Source organism: Aulostomus chinensis, chromosome 19 (assembly GCF_037954235.1).
Source record: "Aulostomus chinensis isolate RoL2024-O1b breed Wild chromosome 19, RoL_Achi_v1.0, whole genome shotgun sequence".
NCBI lineage: Eukaryota > Metazoa > Chordata > Actinopteri > Syngnathiformes > Aulostomidae > Aulostomus > Aulostomus chinensis.
In genome coordinates this window covers 25,355,657-25,373,011 of record NC_141338.1, presented here as the reverse complement: position 1 = coordinate 25,373,011, position 17,355 = coordinate 25,355,657, and the positions used below count along the sequence as shown (strand labels likewise).

Below are 17,355 nucleotides of genomic sequence, written 5' to 3'. Positions count from 1 at the left end.
AGTTGTATTTACTTTACAAGTGCAGAAGGCTGACCTGCCCTTTGCTCGTGCTCAGGAGACTTTTAGGCCTCAAACAGACAGACATGTAGTCAGTCTGTGCTCCAACACCTGATTCAACTGTCAACGTTCAGAAATGCACAACATTCTTTCATTACAAATACTGCCAACAGTGAGCTGTCGTCATGTGAGGGTTGGAGCACAGGAGGCAGCAGCATAAATCAGTCACTCACTTTTATTCATGTATCACATGGAGCAGGCCAGCGGTCTCCATCTGTCTGGGCTGACCAGGTGTGCGATCCTCCTCCTTCTCCCTCCTCCTCTTCTTCCCAGAGGGAGGAGGCGGCTTCTGTTGTCCATCCATCCATCTTCTCCCTCTCCTCCTGTTGAGGGTGGTGGGGGTGGAGCCTATCCCAGCAGCCTTCACCCTGGACAGGTCACCAGTCCATGGCAGGGCCAACACATAGAGACAGACAACCATTGGCTCTCCCAGCCAGGCCTACGGTCAATTTAGAGTCTGGATTAACCTGGTCCCTCTTGATGTCTTTGGACTGTGGAGGAAGCTGGAGTACCAGAGAGAACCCAGCAGGAACAGGGAGAACATGGAGACTCACACAGAAAGACCCCGTGCTGCAGCCGGGACTCCACCCACAACCTTCTTGATGGGGGCCACAGTGAGGACCACTGCTCCACCGGGCCGCCTCTTTATCTAATTTGATCTAATCTTATTGTATCTAATCTATAATCCAGCTGCCAGCATGAGCTGTGGGTTGGACCCTGCACAACAACGATGTCGCTGAGTTGAAGATACAACACAGTGCAGCAATTTGGTGCCCCAGGCAAGATTTTTACTAGGAACTCCTTTTAATTGACCTTGCACCAGTGATTTGTCCTGTCATGAAACGTTTGGGTTTTTTTTTAGCTAGCTTAGCAAGCTAAAAGAATATATAGCTAGCCTAGCGATTGCAAACTTATCAAGCAATCGCCTCTGTGTTTCTCCTGTTTTTCCTCTTCTTCTCTTTCTTCCCTGTGCACCAGAGGAGTTTCTCTTGCTGGACACAGCGAAACAGTGACGCACTGTTTCGTCACAGTGACGCACTGTTTCGTCACAGTGACGCACTGTTTCGTCACAGTGACGCACTGTTTCGTCACAGTGACGCACTGTTTCGTCACAGTGACGCACTGTTTCGTCACAGTGACGCACTGTTTCGTCACAGTGACGCACTGTTTCGTCACAGCATTAGCGTGCTGATTGGAAGTTGTGATGGGCTAAAACAAATACAGTTTAGATGCAGGGGTGTTCGTTGTGATGCCCCAACCCAAACATAATTGTCCAAACTTGCAAATGTGAGGGCGCCTTTTAAATGAATGATATGTATATATTGTATATATATAGTTAGAACTCACAAGGAAAATAATAATATAACAACAGAAAATGTAACCTCTGGCTGGCAAGGAGCCGGAGCTGGTGGAAGAGGTTGAGCATTACCGGCTAGATATAGCCAGCCTCACCTCCACACAAAGCTGTGGGTCCGGAACGCAACTCCTTGGGAGGGGTAGGACTCTCTCCTTCACTGGAGTTGTTCTGGGCGGGAGGTGGATTGCCGGGGTGGGCTTTTTGTTAGCCCCTAGTCTCTCTGCCTGTTTGTTGGGGTTTACCCCGGTGGACAACAGGGCTGCTTCCCTGCGCCTTCAGTTTGGGGAATGGGTCCTGACTGTTGTCTGTGCACATGCACCAAACAGCAGTTCAGAGTACCCACCTTTCTTGGAGTCCTCCATTGTCCTACTGGGGGACTTCAGTGCTCACGTGGGCAATGACAGCATGACCTGGAGGGACGTGACTGGGAGGAACAGCAGGCCCAACCTGAACCAGAGTGGTGCTCAGTTATTGGACTTCTGTTTGTCCATAACTAACACCATGTTCAAACATAAGGATGTCCATCAGTGCACGTGGCACCAGGACATCCTAGGTCGTAGGTCTATGATTGATTTTATAGTCGTATCATCTGACTTGTGGCTGTATGTCCTGGACACTCGGGTGAAGAGAGGAGCTGAGCTGTCAGCTGATCACCATCTGGTACTGAGTTGGATCAGGTGGCAGGGGAAGACGCCGCGCAGACCCAGCAGGCCCAAATGAGTAGTGAGGGTTTGCTGGGAACGCCTGGCAGAAGAACCTGTCAGAATGATCTTCAACTCCCACCTCGAGTAGAGCTTTGACTGCATTGGCCACTGGGGGACACTGAGTCCAAACGGACCATGTTCCGCTCTGCCATTGTCTAGGCGGCCATTGTGAGCTGTGGCTGTAAGGCTGCTGGCCCCCAGAAGAGCTGGTGGAAGTGGCTGGGGAGAGGACAGTCTGGGCTTCCTTGCTGAGGCTGCTGCCCCCACGACCTGGACCAGATAAGAGGAGGAGGAGGACGACAAGGACAAAAATGTTTGGTGGTCACTTGCCAGCGCCCCCCTTACCTCATGTTGCCCCAGGCAATGACCAGGGGCCTCATGTATCAATACTTGGAAGGATCTCATACTAAAAACTTGCAGTTGCGAGAAGAGAGAGAGAGTTGCGTACGCACAAAAAAATCTGCATGTCTCAATCTGTGCAGGTGCCGGAATCCATGCACGTTTCCTTGATACATCCCAATCAGCGTGGAATTGAGCGCAGATGTCGGAGGACTGGGCCCGCCCCTGTTACGCCCACCTATAAATACGCAAATTCATTTAAAGAGGGTCTCTGCTGTCGGCGCTCTCAAAATAATGTCAAAGAAAAAGAGGTTCACGGCGTGGAGCTGGAGGTGCTGGTAGGAGAGGTGGAGGAGAGACAGCAGATTCTGTTGGTCAGCCTGTCCAGTGGTGTCAGGATGAACACTGAACGTTGAGAGTGGAGAAGAAGTGAGAGGGTGAACGAGGTGGGTTCAGAGCCACGCCCCCCGCAGAGATGAAAACAGTGGTGGGACCTGTTATTGGCTAAAGTTCCCTTCTCATCAGCAGTGTTGTTTATCATCATGTTCATACATCTGAACCTCTTCTAATGACGGAAAGAACGAGTCACTACGTGTTTGAGGTTTGATGACGACGGTAGAAAAGTGTTGGCTCCTCCTTTACTGAACATCAAAGTGATACAAAGCTCAGTTTTCCTCTCTAAACCTGCGCCAGCATCACTACGTCATCAGCTTGCACCTCTGCTGGCGCTCTGAAAGATTTCCTCTCTGTTTCTAATGCATGTCTGCAATTCTAACTTCCTGAACAATGCAAGCTAAAGTAGGACTACATTCAACACTGCACAATCACTAAATGAACAACTGCAATCATCAACTGGCTTCACTCTAAATTGAAATAACAACATGGAAAATGGCACTAACAGGACCTCAAGGTGGAGCTCAAGCGGCGTACAGCTGCCCTCCAGAGGAGTGCCGGCCAGACAGATGGGGGTCAGGGAGAGGGGCACCTGACGGAGTTTGAGCAGTGGGTGGCGGCAGTCACGGGCAGCACCTCTTTGGGGGGGATTGTCGCCACCACCCACGCTGACTCCGAGAGCCTGGAGGGTCAGTGGCAACTCCATTTCTTAGCAACATTTCCACCTGCTTTGCCACAGATGGAAAGGCAACAAATACACAGAATCAGACATTAAATAAACCAATATGTTTCATAGAAATTGATCCGTCAGACATGCTGCCGACGTGCAGCACCCCTGCCGGCTCCCACGCCAGCCCGCCCGCCGGCTCAGAGTCATCCGCCAGGGCAAGCGACATTCGGGCCAGCCCGTCCCCCGTCCCCCGTCCCCCGGCCCCAGCACCAGGCCTACAAGCGGCGGATGGTCCTCCAGCCCACCCGGACCCAGTGGCGCGTCCTCTGGCCCACACAGATCCAGTGGGAGGGTCCTCGCACAGGCGGTCCTGCAGTCGTAGGAGGACATAACGTGGATCAATGAGTGGCTCGACTGCCTGATAAATGTTCTGGAACATTTCGTGGACAAAATAAATTCATGTGGCTTCATGAATCGTGTAGTAGCTTCTTAACCATTCACACTGTGGAAATGAAATTCACACGTGCGAGGACAGCTGCCCGGCCGGGACCGGCGTCCATCCCTCCAGCCTCTGCGCATCGATGATCTGCACATTCATGGAGTGGAAACCCTTACGATGAACGTAAGCGTGTTCCTCATGGGATGGCGCTTTTATGGCAACATGAGTGCAGACATTAGAGAATCCGGCTATTGCTGCAAATTGCGCTTTAATATTTAATATAATATTGTTCAATGATCAGGTCCACCACCAAGGGCATGGCCAGGCTGAGGGTCGACTGACTCACCCCGGAACGGTCCGCCATCTCCCGCTGGAAGGCTTTTTTTGTGCCCGATGTATGTGTGGTTGTCAAATAATGTCAGTTACCAAACACCACCACAGGGTGTCGCCAACGGACCAAAGTGCAGTTAACGCAAGAATCGGCTTTCCGTCAACTTCTACGCCACCTCCAGAGTTGGCGTGAAACAGAGCAAGAATCGAGGAACTTCTCGCGTTGATACACCTGAACGTGAGCGTCGATCCTGGCGTACGCAAGTTGTTCTTGCGTAAACCTCGTTGATACATGAGGCCCCTGGTCTGCCTGCTGAAGGGGCGGCTTCTGCCACAGTGTCAACTCACAACAGCAGCTGACACCGCGGCCTTTTAACCTGTCATTTATTTTCTTTTTATTCCCACTAGTTTCCTCACACTGTGGCCACCTCAGGACTCGGTATGTTCCTCCAACAGAAAACAAGAAAAACAAGAACCCTCTTCACAGTGTCAGTTAGGGTACATGATCAAGTACTATCTGGGTTGGGACTTGGTGAGAGCCGTCGCACTCCTCCTCCTCCCCAACCCAAGCGCCAAGACCTTGGCTGCAGCCTACCCTCCCCCCGGCTCTGCGGCGCGGTGCAAGCTGCAATGCATCACTCTGGCCCTGCCTCCATTGGGACAACGGCCTGCTCAAGTGTAGCGTGCCTACACAATCAAACGCGTATGTGCTTGTATTATTCTGATGTGTGCCATGATCACGATCAAGCTGGAATAATTGTGTGTGATCCTTGTGTTTGTTGTGTCTGGCAATTGGGTGTGTAATTGCGATTTCCCGCAAGGGACGAATAAAAGTTGATTGATTGATTGATAGATTGATTGATAGATGTGGTGAACAAATTCAAATGAAGTCGTCAGACTGGAATGTGGGCCATCGCCACCTACAGAATCAGGCACTGAAAATAAAGGGCCGAAAGCATCACTTTCACTCACCAACCAACCCAGAGAGACGGCTTGTCTCTACCATGACCTCACACATGCAAGTTGTTAGGATTGACATTTCGTTGGATTTCTTCTCCTTTTTTTTCTTGTGTGTGCTGGCCCAGCAGATCCTGCTTCATGCCATCAGGAGGCCGGTTCTGGGTCTAGGCGGTTCGATCATGCTGCCTTGTTTTGCTCTGGAACAGGATGGATGCCAACCTGATGCCAGCTGGATGTCAAGGCCGGTGAGGAAACAGGCTCCAGTGAGCTGGACACGATCAGATAGAGGGCCTCCACACGACAAGCTGAGTGCATTATGTTGATTAAGCCCTTCATCAGAGAAGAGTGGGTGGCCCGAGGTGCAACTGGTGGGATCTCAGTGGCTGATAACAAATCTTTAAGCAGCAGGAAATGAGTCCCTTCACCATCCACGGGCCTCCCGATCCCAAACATGATAACGGTGGATTCAGGGCTGTGTTTGCTGAACAGCTGCTTCCTAAAAGCAAAGCTGACATTCATCTTGCATCTCTGGGTGCTTGCATCATCAGCTTCATTATTTCCGTTGCACTCGGCACACGTCTCCGCTTCTGTGACAGTTTTTGTTGAGTTTTACTATCAAATACTGTCATATATTCATAATCCGTACTGATGACCCTGTCAGGGTCACATATCAACATCCAACAGGCTGCAGAGCAGCTGCGCCTCGGTGGATTCACAAGAGTGAGGTGGTTGGGTTTTGTCAGACTCCCTGATAACTTTGGACAAATGACAAGAGCGTCGTTCTGCAACGGCACACATGAGCAGACTTTGGCTCCACCATTTAATACCTTGACAACCTTGAGCCTTGTGCTCGAGCAACACCTGTCAGATTTCAGATTTGAAACTGTCCCAAACTCAAGGGGAGAAATGAAACAAGAGGCTGCCAAGAAAGAGGAAACTGAGACCCCAGGGGCATCAACCAGAAGGCTTTGAGGCCTGCTGAGGAGGAGCTGCTGAGGAGGAGCTGCTGAGGAGGAGCTGCTGAGGAGGCCTGCTGAGGAGGAGCTGCTGAGGAGGAGCTGCTGAGGAGGAGCTGCTGAGGAGGAGCTGCTGAGGAGGCCTGTTGAGGAGGAGCTGCTGAGGAGGCCTGCTGAGGAGGAGCTGCTGAGGAGGAGCTGCTGAGGAGGCCTGCTGAGGAGGAGCTGCTGAGGAGGAGCTGCTGAGGAGGAGCTGCTGAGGAGGCCTGCTGAGGAGGAGCTGCTGAGGAGGAGCTGCTGAGGAGGCCTGCTGAGGAGGAGCTGCTGAGGAGGAGCTGCTGAGGAGGCCTGTTGAGGAGGAGCTGCTGAGGAGGAGCTGCTGAGGAGGAGCTGCTGAGGAGGCCTGCTGAGGAGGAGCTGCTGAGGAGGCCTGCTGAGGAGGCCTGTTGAGGAGGAGCTGCTGAGGAGGAGCTGCTGAGGAGGAGCTGCTGAGGAGGAGCTGCTGAGGAGGCCTGCTGGGGAGGAGCTGCTGAGGAGGCCTGTTGAGGAGGAGCTGCTGAGGAGGAGCTGTTGAGGAGGAGCTGCTGAGGAGGCCTGTTGAGGAGGAGCTGCTGAGGAGGCCTGCTGAGGAGGAGCTGCTGAGGAGGAGCTGCTGAGGAGGAGCTGCTGAGGAGGCCTGCTGAGGAGGCCTGTTGAGGAGGAGCTGCTGAGGAGGAGCTGCTGAGGAGGCCTGCTGGGGAGGAGCTGCTGAGGAGGCCTGCTGAGGAGGAGCTGCTGAGGAGGCCTGCTGGGTGCCAGTCCAGGAAGATGAAGCGGACGGCTGTGCTGGTTGAGTGATGACGAATACAAAGATTTGCCAGCCGACTCCCAGCCAGGATGAGAGGACTAAGTTCATAGCTGGAGAGAGGTAAGGGCCCCCCCCCCCACACACACACACACACTCACAATCACACACACACACACTCACAATCACACACAGTTCGTGCCTGATAGACAAACATTGCTCGTAACTACCAACTTTGAGACCCGTCCCCTTCACCGGCCTCTTCAACAGACTGGACCTCCTCAAAGATGACGTTCCCATCAAAATCCTGCAGGATCCCATCTCCTGTCCCGAAGCACCTGACAGCCAATCAGAGCACAAGAATCAGAGCAAATGCTGTCCTCCATTTTCAACTTCTACTTTAATGCTCAGCATTCCAGGATGACTCTCCAATGGTCCTCAGGTAACCCACCGGCCAATTCAGTGTACAAGGAATACCTGAGACTTCCAACACCTGAACTGCAGCCACCTCCTCACAACCTCTCCGTGACTCTGAGCAGGTCTCGTTAAATGCGCACGCCCTCAAATCCAAACACTGTCATGAAAACAGGTATTTGTGAACTCACAAGGGGATGAACTGATATCTGTGGTGGTCTTTTTCATTGGGTAGCAAGAATAGACCCATGAATGGTTCCAGCAGGTCTTTGAAATCCTTGAAAGTTTGTGAATTTTGATGGGGGGGGGGATCAAGGCCCTGAGATTTTGCAAAATGGTCACACAAAAGCACTTGAATTTCTATATTTTAAGCGAGAATTAGAACAGAAATTGAAGGTGTGGTTCAATTTACTTTACTTGGCTTTAATAAATAAACTACATTGCATGTAGTCTGTGTGTGTGTGTGTGTGTGTGTGTGTGTGTGAATGAAGAGACATTTTCCTAATTAAATCACCAAGTTGATCTCTCTCCCAGGACCATGGAGACGTGCCCATGTCGGCTTGGTGTTCCCACGTCAACACCACCACAACAGAAAAACTCCGTTGTACAGGAGCCATCTTATCGCACGTTTACTGGAACCAGATTTGTCCCTTAAACATGGATGGCATGGAAGTACTTTTGCTTCTTCGTTCCTGTTTAACTTGTGAGGAATATTATAAGGTTGAATCTTCTGGGCAAACATTGTCTGTCTTCATTGAGCAGATTTTCAGAGGTGCGGCATGTCGAATAGGTGGAAAGTAATAGTTTTTGTCAAATGTAATTTATTGCATTTTTGAAAGCACCAAAACTGAGTGTTTCCAAAATGTTCAGCCTGGATTTTGAGAGGAATGCTTGAAATGACCAAAAATTGACACTCCAAGTTATTATAATCAAAATGTGCCAATTATTTTTTTTGTTACATTCAAGATGAGTTTTATTTTCATGTCTCAATAATGCTCTTCTCATCACGACAAGGCTCAAATGTCATGGACACACAACTGCTTGGATTCTTCCAGAAGTTGCAGGATGAAATTAATCAGAATAGCAGAGGAAGAGAAGAAGTCTTTATTGTTGTTGTAAGACAAACACAAAGACAAGTGTGCACTGCTTGTAACCCTCTGTCCCGTGCTCAGGGACCAAGTCCACATCTGCCGGTGCCTTGGTGAGGCACCTCAGCAGAACCCTTGATCTACAAGATTCTGATGGAGGGGAACCCTGAGCACCTGAAGGGTGAACATGGAAACTCCACACACAGAGCACTGACTTATGTCTTATCTCCCTATCTGAGGGTGCATACAATCGGCCTCTGAGCAGTTTTACGCACACACACACACACACACACATGATCCTCCCATAGCTACATTCTGCTGGTGAAAGTCCTCGCTGGAAAGTGAAAAGGCAACAGCCAGCAACTTCACATGCGACCGGGAAGTGTGTGGTCGTGGCCTGGAGCTCCCAGAGCGACAGAAGGGATGCAGCAGCAAGCAGAGAAGAAATAAAACATGGGGAAACGCAAAAAGCATACAAACAAACAAACAAACAACAAAGTCACCTTATGATGTCTGCAGGAGTTCTCACCCAGGTGATCAGACGGACTGCAAGGACACTTCTGCTACTGCGAGCAGTCCCAGTAGCAGAAGAAATCATTGGATGGGAATATACCCGAGGGACCACAGCCCACCTGTGAAAGGAACCATATTGGTTCCATCCTGATTCAAAGTATAAATTCATTAAAATATTAAAGATTAATTCATTGCTGTCAAATAGATGGCTAAGTACACACAATTTCCTTTATTGAACTCCATAACCCTTGGATTTTTATGGATGCTACAGAATGGACTGCATCAATCAGTTTTAGAGCTTTTCGCTTGAGATTAAAAGGCCAAGTCAGAAAATGAGAGGAGCACCACGTCATAATCAAGGAACTCAATAATGAAACATGAAGAGAAAGCAGGCCGACATTCATCAGATGGACGGAAACAAGCGCAATACAGCAGAGCTGACGATGAATTCATGACATCGGCTGTGACCACGTGTTAGTTCCTCGTCTAGTGGGTTACATCCAACTGTGTTAGCAGGCGGAAACGTTCATCGGAACAAGTTCAAGGGTTAGTTTACAGGTAACGGGTTCATATTTGATAAATAACCATGTCTGACATGACTGGCATGGAGAGCTACATGACTGAATGGCCGCAGACTGAAGTGAGACGGCCCCAGGTCCAGTGGATGCAAGTCAGCTCCCGCTTCAATACTGATGGTGCACCTTAAAGAGTGAAACCAGGAGAGACGTCGGTCTCAGCAGAGAATCACCCTCTACCTGCACCTCCATGGAGCATCTCTGCGAGCAGGCTGTCCTCAGGCATCTCACCGCTCACATATTTGCTGTACAGGTAGTCTTCAGCCAGGGTGCTGAGAGAGCGTAACTCTGACAGACACAGGCGCAGCTGAGCCAAGCGTCCACGGTGCTGCATGTAGTCCAGCAGAGCACTTTCAGTCTGCTCATGGACCCTCTCTATGAATGGGTGGTCCTCCAGCTGCTCCACATCTGTTCAGTGTGCACATGGAGAGGAACAAAAAGAATAAAGAGAGGAGAGCATCATGAGACTCAGCACTCACTTGAGTCACCATGACTATGGAAATTGGTCTGCTGGCAAAACACAGAAAATGCCTTTAGCATGCAGAAGGGTGGGATTCACAGACAACAGTTTACCAAGTATAAGCTTGCCACTGGGTGACCACAACAGTCCTCACTGTCCACCCTAACCCTTCCTATACGCTCCTCTTACAAACAACAAATTCTGAGCTCGCTGGTTAGCAAACGGCACAACCCAAGTGACATGCTGACACAGAATTTGGGTTGTGAAATGAGGCTGCTGGGTTCTTTCAGTGAGCGAAGACTGTGTGAGCAAGCTTCCTGGCTGGTTGCACTCTGATGCAGTCGCTGCAGAGCAGCGCCCACGATGAATATGATGGGTTTACAGCAACAGAAAGAAGCCAGAGGGTTCATAGCGAGATGATAACTGGTTGAGCCACACCTCTCTTCTGTGCTGTCATCACCCAATGGACGCACGTCTGGCTGCACAGGACAGCTCCCAGCATGGCAGAGGGCCCAGAAAAAACACTTCTACAATCTGCTGAACTGAAACACAAAACCTCTCAGGAGACACAAGTGTATGTTCTGGAGTCTGAGAAACTCTCATGATTGATAGTCCATTAGACAATGAAGCCTGTGGAGCGCAGCCAAGTTCCCCTTCATGTCTTCAGGGTCTGGTGTGTAGAATTGAGGCTGCATTACTGGGAGAAATAGAATGTAACTATGTTTTCATGAGTGAACCTGCAGCTAAGAACCCCGTGTTCTCACTTGCTTAGCGTGAGCTCTGACCCCTATGTTTGGAGCCATCACCACTCAGGTCCAATCAGCTCCTTTCTGTATACTTCAAGGAGGAAATGAACGAACTTGACAGAAGAGAAAACGTCGTGAGGAGTCCGAGCCTCTGCGTGGCTGGGTGCTGATGTGCGGCTCAGCAGAGAATCTGCCTTTGCCAGCAGCAGAGAGCAGCTAGTTCATGCTGGCTAACACAACTGCAGAGTTTGGGATGGGACTTGAACACAAACACTCAAAATGGAGGAACTTCTGTGCTAACAGGTACATTTTTAAAGATGTTCCCTAAAAGGTGTATTTATTACCTAGGAGTGAAGTACTGGCCCTCAAAGAGCCCAAAGCGCACCTTTGACTGACAGACAGGCCACAAAGTGGACAAACAGACGCACTCCTTCAGGAGGATCTGTGCTCTTTCAGGTACACACTGGTCCCTTCATCGTTAGTGTGGCATGTGCCAGGGCCACTTTAGGGCCCAGGGCTCCAGTCCTCACCCATGGAGTCCATGATATCAGACCTACAGAAGCCCAGGATAGACGAATCAATCATCTTTTTTTAAAATCTTATTTCTGCAGAAGAGGAAAATAAACTATACTGGTCCTCAAGATGCCTTCTCATACTGAAGACCAAGACCCCAGTTCTGTCTTACTGGTCCCTCGCCATTATGGTGGGACTCCTTTGGCTGCTTTATGGTCCAAACACAGGTACTGACCAGGAAACAGACTTGCAGTAGAAGTGTGCTTCATGAGGTCCGAGAATCCAAACGATCACCACACAGAATGAAGCCAGTCATCGCCACATGCTTAAGATCAGCATCTGTCACCAACCTGGATCGTAGAGGACAAGGAATTTGATGCAAACGAACTCCTGGCAGTCCACCTTTAGAAAGAAGAGCTCCTCAACCAGCTCCTGTCCCCTCTGGACCAAGCTGGCTACAACAGGACCAGCTTGGGAGGCGAGAGCTGACAGCTCCACCTGGACCCAAGGAAGCACAACATGGCATCATGAATGTTAATGAGCACACACCTGCATCTGGGGGTCAGGAAGCAGCAGTTACCGCACCCGTTATCATTAGATTTGATACATATGCAATTAATTATTATATTCATTCACTCCACAACCCCCAAAATGATGGAAGGAAAATGCTCAGCGTTCTGAGATCTCGCGAGTTTTCAAAGAAAAGGCAGATGATGATAAAGCCCTGAAAAGTGCAGGCTGACGTCCTGATGGTTGGACGGGAGCCTCCCAGTCAGCACCCCTGGAGGGCCGGCACGTGAGCACAAAGTATAGAACTGAATGCTTTCCCTGATGATTCTGTCTCTCTCTCTCTATCTACTGAGTGGAAATGAAAGACAGAAAACAGAACAACTCTGAAACGTCATTTAATGGAGAGGACATGAATACAAAGCAAGATCATAATTTATGACCATAATTGATGAAAGTCAAAGCAGTTTTATCTCCCAAATACACGCACACGTAATTCTGTCTTACAAATGAGAAACCTGCTAGATGAAGACAGTACAGCTGTCACACGTATGTGCCCCTCCTCCTTTTGATTAAGGATTTGGTTAGGTCACTAAACACAGTGTCAGCTTAACACACAAGTTCAGACTCCATCGCTCCAGCCAGGAAAACCCCACAGAGTCAACGCTGCAGACGCCAAAGCCACTCCTCATCTGCTGTGTGCAGCCTTTTAGGGACGAGCCCTGATGAGTCCCCCTCAAACATGTCACCTCAAGACGGACGCTCTGCAGGAACCAAGTTCCCTAAGCTGCTCGGAGCATTTGTGCCCTGGAGGTCTGTCACTCTGCATTTCCACTGACAAAACACTGCTGCCACTCACAGTGTTGATGTGTTAGGGTATTTCAAGCTTCTACTCATCCACCCACCCACCCCTCCATCCATCCCTCCCTCCATCCACCCACCCCTCCATCCATCCATCCACCCACCCCTCCATCCATCAATCCACCCCTCCATCCATCCATCCACCCCTCCCTCCACCCACCCACCCCTCCATCCATCCATCCATCCACCCCTCCATCCACCCCTCCACCCATCCATCATCCATCCATCATCCATCCATGTTCTCCCTCTTCTCCTGTTGAGGGTGGTGGGGGTGGAGCCTATCCCAGCAGCCTTCCCCCTGGACAGGTCACCAGTCCATGGCAGGGCCAACACATAGAGACAGACAACCATTGGCTCTCCCAGCCACGCCTACGGTCAATTTAGAGTCTGGATTAACCTGGTCCCTCTTGATGTCTTTGGACTGTGGAGGAAGCTGGAGTACCAGAGAGAACCCAGCAGGAACAGGGAGAACATGGAGACTCACCCAGAAAGACCCCGTGCTGCAGCCGGGGCTCCACCCACAACCTTCTTGCTGGGGGGCCACAGGGAGGACCACTGCTCCACCGGGCCGCCTTATTTCAAGGTCATTGGTGCTAACACAGGTCGAATAGTGGTTACTTTTATTGAAATTAATAAGTTGTTGGAGGAGAAGCTGTGAAAATACTTTGAATGCTAACAGTGCTAGCTGGGCCTCTGCTGGTGCTATCGCCATCTGTGGAGGTAGATGGGCCACACAGCAGGAGGCTGAATGTTTCACAGAACAGAGAGAAGTCACAATAAACACACATTTGCCATTGTGTGACTGGGATATGGTGCTGCCACTCACCTCCTGCCCGCTGGCCAGGAGCAGACTCCCCTCTCTTCTGCGCAGGACCTGCCTGGAGACCATGTCCAGGAGCAGCAGTTTACTCCAGCAGCTGTGCAACAACTTCATCTGATCATTCACCTGTGAGCAGAAAGAGGAAAGGAAGTCAAACTATTTATATAGTTTATCACTTCATGAGCCTTGCCCCCAATCTGAGCTCAGCAACCTGCTTTACACTTCATCTTGAGGAGGACAGTAAGAGCATTCATCAGTCAAGCTCAACTCTGTTGTCAAATATGGATGCACTGCCGGTGGACTACCCTTCAAACACGCAACCAAAATAACAGAAATGTCTTTTGCTCTCCGGCAGCAGGGTGGAGCAGTGGTCCTCACTGAGGCCCCCCAGCAAGAAGGTTGTGGGTGGAGCCCCGGCTGCAGCACGGGGTCTTTCTGGGTGAGTCTCCATGTTCTCCCTGTTCCTGCTGGGTTCTCTCTGGTACTCCAGCTTCCTCCACAGTCCAAAGACATCAAGAGGGACCAGGTTAATCCAGACTCTAAATTGACCGTAGGCGTGGCTGGGAGAGCCAATGGTTGTCTGTCTCTATGTGTTGGCCCTGCCATGGACTGGTGACCTGTCCAGGGGGAAGGCTGCTGGGATAGGCTCCACCCTCAACAGGATTAGAGGATGAATGGAATTCTCCATCAGCAAGCACATCCTGCAACAGCAGCCACCAGAACCTTCCTTTACCAGGCAGGAAGGTGGAGCAGATCTAGGATCAGTGGGGATGGAGAGAGAGCAGGAGAGCATATCTGGTTTTGCAAATGTTTCTCTACAAGAGCGTTCATCCTGGGGAGACTGCGCTCTTGTAGAGAAACACTGGCTATTGAGAGGAACTCTTCAGAGCTGCAGTAGCTGGTACGCAGAGAGTCACCTCAGCTGTCAGGCAAATATAGTCGCCTTCACGTTGGACAGTTGTTTTGAATAAATGTATTAAATTACTTTCTACTTTCCAGCACCAGTTGGAGGGAACTGACAGCAACCTGCTTTACACTTCAGTCACACTAAATAAACCCTAGTCCCCCAGATGAACACTTGAGATGAAAGTAAATTAACTTTATTTGCTCTGTTAGACTGAGACGTGGACTCAAGTCTGACCTGGTACTGTCCTTTTGGTTTGTGACTTAAACAACAACAATCTTACTTTAAGCTGTTTGAAGAACATGGACCTGCGTGCCCACTCCACGATGAAGAACAGTGTCTGGTCGGCCATGAGGCACATGAGGCTGAAGGTGCTGAGCTCCCCGTGAAGCTGCTGCTGCTGGAGATGAGCACTGATCCTCCTCTGTAGCTGCAGCTCATCTGGATCCCAGCGCAAAAACTCCAGCACCAGCTGACGCATCCAAGGACCTTGTGGAGGGAGAGGTCCTGGGGACCCTTCGCCTGAGTCCACGTGGAGTCCTGCAGCTGGGCCTGGTGAACGGCCACTGGCATGCTCAGACTTGATACTGCAGTGATACTGGGTAGCATCTGGCGTGCTGGGGGGCAGGAATGCAAAACGTGTCGGAGGTTGGTAGTTCATGTGGTCACTGGCCGTGATGGTTAGAGGGGTGCTATGAAGGACGGGGACGGGTTGGAGGTCTCTCAGGTGGGCTGAGCAGCCTGGAGAAGGGCTGCCGTCTACTGGGAAACCGCTGGCTTGCATCAAAGCCCTTCTCCACTGCTTCAGGGCCCGGTCGCGCTTGTACAAGGGACCAAACTTGTTTCTGCCTCCTCGCATCCGATCTGCACGAACAGCTGACAGGAGAAGCGCAAAAGGTTAGAACATCTTTTAAAGCCGATGCGACGTTTTGAGAAAGGGACTCTTGGAACAAGTGAAGCAGATACAGGCTACTGTATTTTACTGACCAACAAGATGAGGCAATGGTGTGGAATTCATGAGGAATCAATGATGACGCTATTGACCTCATTTAATTTATGCCTCCATGATGCGTGCCTGACACAGTGACTATGACCTGTTGAATCCTGGAGTTCCGGTGGATGTTTGAACAACGTCTGAAGGAATATTCTCAAGGCATTCCTGAGATGATGCATTCATGTCACATGACACTGACCTTCCCCTATGACCTTTAACCACCAAAACCTTTTCATTGCTCCAGTGGATTTGTATGCCACGTTTTATAGAAATTCCCTCAGTCCTCGGGCAGCACAGAAACCTTGTCTCCAGCCTGAAGCTGCTGATGGAGCAGAAGCATGAAAATATAACGAGTCTCACTGTTGAAAATATGGGTGTGATATTATCATTCATATAGGAAAGGCAAGGCAGGGCAAGGCAGTTTTCTTTGTAGAGCCTGTTTCCACCTCCAGTTTGTCTCCAGGCTTCATGGCATCATAACAACATCCTCTGCCCTCAGAGCCTCACATCGACTGAGGAGAAACTCCATAGAAAACCTTGAACAGGGAAAAATGGGAGAAACCTCAGGGTGAGGAGGGGAGGAGGATCCCTCACCAGGAGGGACAGACGTGCAGGAGATGTTGGTACAGACAAGACAACAGTTTACAATGCAGAATGTATATAGCAAACATCATTAGAACCCCATGAAGTCTCAGAGACCCTGTGAGAGAATTTCTTCAAATCCTGCCAACATCCACTGAGACTAAAGGATGAACTGAAAAGATTTTGGTGGTCAGAGAGGATTTTCACCATCCAGTGGTGCTGAACATCCACGTCAACATTTCCACTGTGACCTTCTTTGCATTTGCTCTCAGTCAGCCTGGCTCGAAAACAAAAGGTGGATTTTTGAAAAGTTTCTGCGACCTTTAACTTACTTGATCCAAGCTTTGATTAACAAACTGGGCTTCTACAAGGCAGAAATCCCAGCAGCAGTCACTAACCTTCCAGTCTCATGCCCACATGAAGACACTTCTGAAATCTGCAGAAGGGACACCGTCTCCTCTGACTTTTATCAATCTGGCACTGCTGGTGTTCTGCACAAATATACTTCTTGTTATTTTGAACCGTTCTCTTGAAAAACCCCTGCAAGGATTGAAGAAGACGATTCACCTCAAAAGGGAAGAACCATTGGTGCAAGCTGGAGTGAATGTCAGAGCCACAGATGAGACTGAACCTACTTTACAGCTCTCACAGGTCAGCAGACCGTAGTGATACCCGGACACCTGGTCTCCACACACCGGACACAGCTCATTCTCCGAGGCCACATCAAGTCTGTGTTCCATTCTGGAACACCGACCAGGAAAAGATGGATCACCGTGCTGTCTTTCCCCTTGCGATCAGGAAATCTGAAACATAAACCACACCTGCAGTCGGCAAACTGATGAATATCTGCAGTATCTCAATTAATCTGAACTGATGTCATAAGAGCAGGTTGATGTTGTTGAGGTGTAAATCAGAGATCAAGTATGCGACATGAAAGCAAACGAGTCCAAACGTGGAGAGTTCCAGCGATCGTCAATCAGACGTACTCACCGCGTTTTCTAACTTTCTGATGTGTTGGTGTTCGGCCTGCGGTGAGCGGCGACCTGCTGAGGGCGGAGTCAGCTGCGACCACGGCGGATGATCTCATGTCATCACCTTGCGGAGGGGGGCCGCTTCTGTTCCTCCTCCGCAGACCTGCTGCTCAACCCTTTGCTGATGTAGCAACGAGGGATGTTCCAAGAAATCCACCTATAATAAAAATGTAGAAACCCAAGGGTCGCTGGTTCAATCCTCACTTCTCCCGGTGACCATATCCAAGTGTCCTTGAGCAAGATACTGAACCCCTAATTGCTCCTGATGGCCTTGAGACGGACTGGTGACCCGTCCAGGGTGAACCCCGCCTCTCACCCAATGACAGCTGTGATAGGCTCCACCCCCCCACCCCCTGCG

At 50.2% G+C, this 17,355-nt stretch overlaps 1 protein-coding gene across 1 annotated transcript; it reads right to left on the bottom strand.

Annotated features, from left to right (window-relative positions):
* Window positions 1-8,749: 8,749 nt before the first annotated feature.
* On the bottom strand, window positions 8,750-17,096 carry LOC147244484 (nuclear receptor subfamily 5 group A member 2-like). The gene is made up of 7 exons (XM_086186459.1): window positions 16,957-17,096; window positions 16,602-16,769; window positions 16,365-16,506; window positions 14,674-15,266; window positions 13,493-13,612; window positions 11,649-11,796; window positions 8,750-9,987 (listed from the first exon to the last, which is right to left on the bottom strand). The coding sequence occupies exons 2-7, from the start codon at window positions 16,704-16,706 to the stop codon at window positions 9,749-9,751; spliced, it is 1,347 nt and encodes a 448-aa protein (XP_086042585.1). The 5' UTR covers window positions 16,707-16,769; window positions 16,957-17,096; the 3' UTR covers window positions 8,750-9,748.
* Between the last annotated feature and the right edge of the window lie 259 nt (window positions 17,097-17,355).